Source organism: Balaenoptera physalus, assembly GCF_965194825.1.
Source record: "Balaenoptera physalus genome assembly, chromosome: 17".
NCBI lineage: Eukaryota > Metazoa > Chordata > Mammalia > Artiodactyla > Balaenopteridae > Balaenoptera > Balaenoptera physalus.
In genome coordinates this window covers 77,067,014-77,074,803 of record NC_138895.1, presented here as the reverse complement: position 1 = coordinate 77,074,803, position 7,790 = coordinate 77,067,014, and the positions used below count along the sequence as shown (strand labels likewise).

General features: G+C 42.6%; 1 protein-coding gene across 8 annotated transcripts in view; it reads left to right on the top strand.

The window, feature by feature from the left end:
* The first annotated feature begins 665 nt into the window (after positions 1-665).
* TMEM71 (transmembrane protein 71) overlaps positions 666-7,790 on the top strand; it is a 46,777-nt gene continuing 39,652 nt past the window's right edge. For 3 of the 8 annotated variants that reach the window (XM_082433861.1, XM_082433863.1, XM_082433865.1), the window contains exon 1: positions 666-7,522. In XM_082433861.1, coding sequence (XP_082289987.1) covers positions 7,477-7,522 — 46 coding nt within the window. In that variant the 5' untranslated portion in view covers positions 666-7,476. The remainder of the gene's footprint in view (positions 7,523-7,790) is intronic. The other 5 variants (XM_082433864.1, XM_082433862.1, XM_082433859.1 and 2 more) reach the window with 4 other exon arrangements.

Sequence of the window (7,790 nt, the reverse complement as noted above, 5' to 3'; positions counted from 1 at the left end):
TTAAATCCAGATCTATCCTGGCTGGCCATTTTTCTGATTTCTTTGTCTTTTCTTAGTGTATCACTCACAACTGAATTATCATGCTCTCCAAATATTTATATGTAAATCCCCATCCCTACCCCCATAGTACCTACAGGCAAAATAACCCCCTATTGGCATTCTGGTCTTACACTCTGATCACAATTCATATTGGGGACAGCATCTATTACTCACAAAACCAAACAATTTGAAAGATCTTCCAAGACAGTGTCCATAAATTATGCATATGACACATGACAAATACCCAAGAAACGGGTAGTCTGACAATTCAAGGTGCCAGCAATTAAAAAGAGAGATGCATATGTCTCAAAAGAATTATAGGGCTTCCCTGGTGGCGCAGTGGTTGAGAATCTGCCTGCCAATGCAGGGCACACGGGTTCGAGCCCTGGTCTGGGAAGATCCCACATGCCGCAGAGCAACTGGGCCCGTGAGCCACAATTGCTGAGCCTGCGCGTCTGGAGCCCGTGCTCCGCAACAAGAGAGGCCGCGATAGTGAGAGGCCCGCGCACCGTGATGAAGAGTGGCCCCTGCTTGCCACAACTAGAGAAAGCCCTCGCACAGAAACGAAGACCCAACACAGCCATAAATAAATAAATAAATAAATAGATTTAAAAAAAAAAAAAAGAATTATAGGTAAGGATATTGGCACAGGGAGTTGACAGGAATCAAATAAATAAAAAACAGTTGACTACGTTTTTGATAGACTGTCCAGCCAAAGAGGTACTAGCTTGGTATCAAAGAGATGATGACAATTTAAAGCTTCAAAGGACCTCTTCCACTTTCCAACTTCCAGGAACGAAAGTAGGCTGAGAAAGTTGCTCGGCTGCCAAGGAAAGCATATTCTCTTATCTCCAGAGGTAGCCAAGGAGAGTAAGGAAAAGGAGTGAATTTTACTTTCCAGAGGGTGAAGCAGGAGCCACAAAACAATTGCCTGGGTTGCCCCACCCGGGGAGCAGAATCAGGGCCTTATCAGGAGCATTTTCCATCCACAGGGTGTAGGACTCTTGCAATGTCTGACCATTCAGTTACAGAATTTCCATGGAACAGCCACTGCTGTGTGTCTGCCATTATGCCCCTTTCTAAACAGGAAAGTTTGGGTGGAAATTATTCTGTCCCTCTTCCAGTATCGAATGTTGGGTGTAGGGAGCAAGGTGGTTCAAAAGTCTCCATGTCAAAAGGAATCAATATAGAAATATTAGAAGACTCTAGATTTGAAATCTGTTGCCATGATTGAATGGCACTGGGGGGTATCCTCTGTGGAAATACATCCTCTCAGCATTTTTGAAAGTGAGAGAGGGAGGTACATATTTATGACGGAGATGGAGGACTGCAAATTACATAATTATTTCAAGTTATTCCCTTGCCTCTCTGCATACGTCTGCTCCCGTCTCCACTCATGGCCCTGTGACTTGCAGTGCCTCCCCATGGAGATGTGTCCTTACCCTACTGACTTTGAGCTTGGCCACACGATCCTCTTTGACCAATAAAGTATGAGTGGAAATTTCAGATGCCAGCCCTGAAAAGAAGTTTTGAGAGGCTTTACGTACTTCTGCCAGCTCTTTTGTTCTCTCTCTGCGTTGAGAAAGACATGTCCCTCATAGGGGCTGATCCTCCAGCCTGGCTTCTGGAATAAAGGCATGAGGGACAGAGCTATAGCCAACTTGCAGCCAACATAGGGCAAGATGTGTTGGTCAGATTCAAGCAAAGAAGCAGAACCACCAGGAATGATGTAGAATATGTAATTTTTTAAAGTAAGCATTGAATCTTAGATGACTTTATTTTACTTTTGCAGATATAACTATTATTGCTATTTAAGAGAACTGCTTTTAGAAGGGAAAGAATCTTCTTTTGGTGACAGTACAAAGTCTGTGAAAATGCAGTGTGATTAAATATATGTTGAAAAAAAAAAACCCTATTGCCCTTGTTTACCACTGATCAGGCAGTTGGCTAGCAGAATGATGTGAGTTACCGAAATGAACAGTGTAAACATAGGCAACTGATCATCCTCACAATAGGAAGAAAAATCATGCTACTTACTGTTTGCTTATAAAGTTGCTACAGGGAATGCTGGTTGCTGGAGGAGGTCATGGAGAGGACGTGACCAAAGGGTGACCCGTGGGCTGGACCTCGCTAATGGGAGGCTCCTCATCCTCTCCCCTGTCTTGGGAATGTTTGTTCTGCCTGCTGTTCCAGCAGTGGGAGCCATTTTCAAGGATGCAGCCCTGAGAGAGTAAGATGTTGTTGGGACCATCTGGACTGAATACGTGACTGAACCCCGTTAAAACCTCTATATAAACTTTGGAGATTTAGGCAGGTGCGTGCAGAGATCTACTCGTCTTGCAGCGCCCAAGACAAGCCTCTCAGGTAAGTTCCCTTGTTTATTCAACCTACCACATCCCAACCTGGAGTTCTCTGCCTCTTTCTTTGGTGTCTCCTTGCCCTCTGTGTATGGGGACCAGGTTGTGAACCAAGAGTGTTCCAGACCCTCTGAAATTATGTTAGATATACATATTCTATTTTTATAGTTTCTCCGTGTTAGGTTTTTGAGGGAGAGGAGAATCTTAGACAATTTTAGACACTGGCGAGAGAGTTTCAGTCTATTTGGCTGTTCCAGGGGTGCTGAACCTGACATTGTAGGACAGTTGCTCAGGATCAAAGGAAGTGGGGTGAGTGGGGACCACTGGAATCCCTGAAGAACCAGCTGAAACATGACTCTGTCTATCACTGAAACCCACGTTGGCCTCTTCCCATCTCTAAACCTCCAACTTCATGGCTGCGGATGCCCTGCTGTGGAGACACACTCACTTCTGGACCAGGATTTGGGAAGCTGAACGAAGCAATCCCCCAGGGACTGGAGCTTTGGGCCCACTCCATGCAGTGAGCCAGCAGATCTGTGAACATTTGTAGGAGTGGCAATGAAGCCTGAGCCACATGGACCTTCCAAGGACCACCATGGCTCCTGATGCATTCTCACCTTCCAACTCTTGCACTAACTGCACTTGTGGCCCATCCTAACCAGGGACATACAAAGAAAGGAATTCTGGGACATATGGTCGGCTTACCCACATTGACACATAAAGCCACCACGTGGGACAGTACCTGATTATTGCTACAAGCCACTAAGATTTGGGCTTTGACTTTTACTATAGCATAATTGTGATACAATGGCTGGCCTCCATCTCCTTCTAAGACTAAGATCATTAGTCTTTCCAGGCATTGGCCCATATATCTCCTTCTGGTCCCCATAAAGTTCTGTGCTATGTGGCAAAGAGCCCAGCCAGACTTAGAAGGTGTCAAATCCTACTCATTCATTATTAAGTGCCTACTGTGCACCAGACACGATGCCAAACATAGAAACCACAATACCAAACTAGAAAATCATGGTTCCTATTCTCCCAAAGCTCACAGTATAGCATGAGAGATAAATATCAATAAAAACCTGGTCCATTTACCGCAATTGTGATACATGTTCCAAAGGAAAAGTACAGTCATCTGTGAGACCTGGAACCTGATCTGGGAGGTCAGAGAGGCTGCTCAGGGAAAGAACTATTTGCACCTAAAAGATGAACAGGAGAGACAGAGGCTGGGGAAGGAGATGGCCAGGGGCAATGGAAATAGCGTGTTCAAAAAGCTTGAGGTAGGACCAAGCTGGAGAACCTGAAAAAATAGCCACAGTGGTTGAATTCTACAGAGATGGGGTGTGGTGAGGAAAGGGAAAAGGCTGGAAAATAGGTAGGACTGGACCCCACAGGACCTTGTAGGTATTACAAGAGATTTTGATCTGAGAGAGGAGCAAAGGCAAGCCACTGAAGGATTTAATCAGAGAAGCAACATAATCAGATATTTACACAGCAGAGATCATTCTGGCTGTGGCTTGGAGAATATATTGGAGAGAGGCCGGTGACAGAAAGTTGGTACCGAAGTCCAGACAAGAGAAGGTGGCCTCTGGAGCTCCAGAGCTGACAGTGGAGATGGAGAGTGTGTCTCATTCAAGGGCTACAGAGGGGATAGTGTTGATTCCTCCTAGTTTCCTGACCCGAGCAGTAGAATGGAAGTCGATGCCAGTTGATGGAACACAGAATACCCGAGGTGGGTGAGGCTTAGGTAGGAAGGGAGATCAAGAGTACTTGAAGGATTTAAGTAAGGATGCAGGTGTGTTTATTTATTGTTTATAGTATTTTTAAATTAATTCATCACACGCACCAAGTTATATTAGCATTGCCCAAAATGCATTCACTAGCATCCTGCCCATCAAAAAACAATCCCTGGACCAGCAGCGTTTTCACCTGGAGCTGGTTAAAAATGCAGAGTCTCTATTGTTACCTCAGGTATTATGCTGTTCAGTAGATCTCTAGGACTTATTCATCTTTCATAACTGAAACTTTGTATCCTTTGACCAACACTCCCCTGTTTCCCCCTCCTCCCAGCCCCTGGCAACCACCATCCTACTTTCAAGCTCACAGTGGTTGTTGGCTGCCTTCTTGGCTTATAGACTCAGGACCACAGTTCCTCACTGGCTTTTGAGACAACTTTCAGATCCTTGCCGCATGTGCTTCTCCAACGTGACAGCTTGCTCCATCCAAGTGTGTAAGCCCAGAAGGTTACAGAGAGCCCAGCAAGACAGATGCCGCCATCTTTTGTGACCTAATCATAGTGGTGGCAACCCATCACCTGTTGTCTTATTCTATTTAGGAGAAGCAAATTATTAGCTTCAGCTCACACTCAAGGGGAGGGAGTTCCGTAAGGATCCTTGAGGGCCATCTTTAAAAACTGCCTACCACAGACTAGATGGATTCGCCTCCTAACAGCTTCCCTTGCCTGGGGGTGTTCTACAGAGGACCCTCCCTGCCTTTGCCCATAACCTCAGGGGGAAAGGAAACCCCAAGAAAGAATGAGATTAACTTTTCTGCCAGCCTGACCACTGGTGCCTCAGAAGGGAAGTTGATTTACAGAAAACAAATAAGGAATCCATCTTGCACATCTGAGCTAAGGACTCAATTCTCATTATTTTTGTCTCATTTAATGCGCCAAGCCATTAAATTTATAACTGAGAAAGTTACAACTCAAAGAGGTTAAGTCATAAATCTGAGGTCACAGCTAGTATGGCAGACAGGGTTTGAATCTCAGTCTGTGTGACTCTCCATTACCCAATGCATCTCGGTGTTGCTGGAATATCTATTTCTTTTATCACTGACAATAGCAGAGATTTGTAGGGACCCAACAATAGCATCCAGCTCTTTAGCTCTACAAACATATAAACATAAAATTTTGAATGCCACTCACAGAGTTTCTTGGAAAGTCCAACCTTTGGTGGGTCAACCTACTGGCGCTACAGACACCTTCAGAAGATCAAGCTCTGGTATTTGATAGTATTCTCAATTTAATAGCATCAGTGCATGATCACCAGTAATGATTTGGACAAAGCACTACTATGTACTACACTCATACTGAAAATAGCCAGAAGATGATAAGCAAGAGGTGTTGCTTCTCTGAAAGTTTTCCTTGTGTTCTCACAGCTGGGGTGACGAGTTAGCTCAGAAGAGCAACCCTCCAGTGACTGTGATGTATCCAGCTGGTCTGATTCACCCCCCACTGCTGGTCCAGGAGACAGCTTTCATCTTCACCATGTTCCTCAGCGTGAATGCTGCTGACATGAGCCCCACAGGAAGTGTGACCTCATTCTGCCTCTCAGCAGAATGGTTACGCAGGCTGTTTTTAAAAGAAAACAAGAGCAGTTGTAGGCTGCCTTTCCCAAGAACTACAAGCTCTTCTATTCTAGGAAACAGCCAAAAGAACAAGAGGCTGCTGAAGACAAAATTTCTCTGCAACGGCCTGCACAGGGCAATGTGTGCAGCCATCTTTTAGGAAGAGGACAAGGTGGGATTTTCCTTTCTTAACAGACTTCTGCACCTGTTGATATGCTGACGCTGTTTTCAGCTGAAAAACTGCTAAGTCCTGGATTTCTCCACTCTCAACCACAGGAAACTTAATATTTCAGTAATTTTTTTTGGTTATTTATCCATTGGAAGAAGGGACTGGGAACTTTCTTTGGAAGGAATATGTATGGGCAGATTATTTTTCAGGACAGATGAGTTGCTTTGATGGAACTGGTAGATGCGATCTGTTTCTTGAAAAGTCTTAGAGCTGCAACTGAAGTCTCTTTCAGTGTTACTAATACTTGTTTAACTATGAGTTAACTGTAGCCTGTTATAACTATTTGTAAGATGTAGCAGTAAGACCTTGCTTTCTGCTATGCAACTTGTTGGCTTAAAAGTAAACTTGATGATTGGGAGTAACTAACATAGGGTAATTTGGGCTGGACAAAAAGTGAAAGGACAAGTGACCTACTAGTATGTTATAGAGCAAACAATATTATTTTATATTCCAAACCATTAAAATCTATGAATGTCTGCTTTGACTTAGAGATCTTCCAAGGAATGCCAGAAAGTTCTCCCGATTTCTCTTAAGGTCTCTGTAAGGTAGGATCTATATTGTCTAACAGGTTTTGTGTATAGTTTATTGAAAGAATCAATTTGAAGCTATAGAATTATTTGGGTTTGTTTTAATGTGTGACAGCTACGAAAACAATCCATTACTAGTTATCACATTTGAAAAACGTGGATAGAGGTGATGAATCAGAAAAGAATTTAGTCTTACCTTACTATGCTACTAGGATAGTGATATACACAAAGTTTAATAGTCATTGGAAAGTAGATCTATGTCATGAATGGTAAGTGATCAAAGTTTACCTAATCTACACACTTGGATATGTGTTTGTTTAATTTGTAATTGAGAAAGTAAATTATATGTTCAGGAGCACTGAGTTTTGAAATCTGCCCAGTGACATACTATTTTTAGTGCAATGCTACTTATGCTACTTAGAAATGTCCAGGGTGGTAGCAACTGGAAAAGACCACCAGCCCTCTCTGTAGCTACCTGTCAATGGTTTGAAGTGTTGGGTGTTGGACACCAATTCCCTAGCATTGTTTGAACTTGATAATGAAGTTGATGTGTGTTGGATGATGAAAATACAAATACATCTATTTAGAGGGTTCTAGAACCAATCTTTTTTTTCTGATTTCTTAATCAAATAATTAATTTTTATTATTTTATTTTGATTACAAGTCAACCTTTGTAAGTCTAGTTTTCCTGAATAAAATGTTGTGCTTACTTAGAGAAAAAGATTATTTAGATGCACTGAGCAAGACAATGGAAAATGTAATCTAAAATCGTAGAGGCAGACACAACCTCAGTGGTCCTTCAACCCTGCCTTCAATCCCATTTATCTCTGTACTCTTTCAGTAAACAAATCTGACTAGTGCAATTAGTAGATGCCATCTGTTTTGGCATCATCTTTCTATTTTTAATACGTAATCCACCTTTTTTTAATGTCTTCTGCAGAAAATCTGTGAAGTTTGAACAAGCAGCCTTCCCAAGATGAACCGAATATCTCAACTGATGTCAACACCAGTAGCAAGTAAATGTAGGAGAACTGCTCTGTGCAATTATCTTTTGAACGATTAGACTTCTTTTAGCAATTTCCTTGCTTTGATTTTGCTGATACTCATACCATTAACCATCTGTCAGTAGCTTGTGCTTCTTAAATGCCAGTGTTCACTTTGGCAATGATTTTGACTTCATTTCTTTCCTTGAGAGAAATGTGGTATTTTTCCTTTTAGTAGGAAAAAAAAATCACCATTTTTTGATGCCTGTGCATAAATGTGAAAGGGGATTGTTTATCAGTTACTATT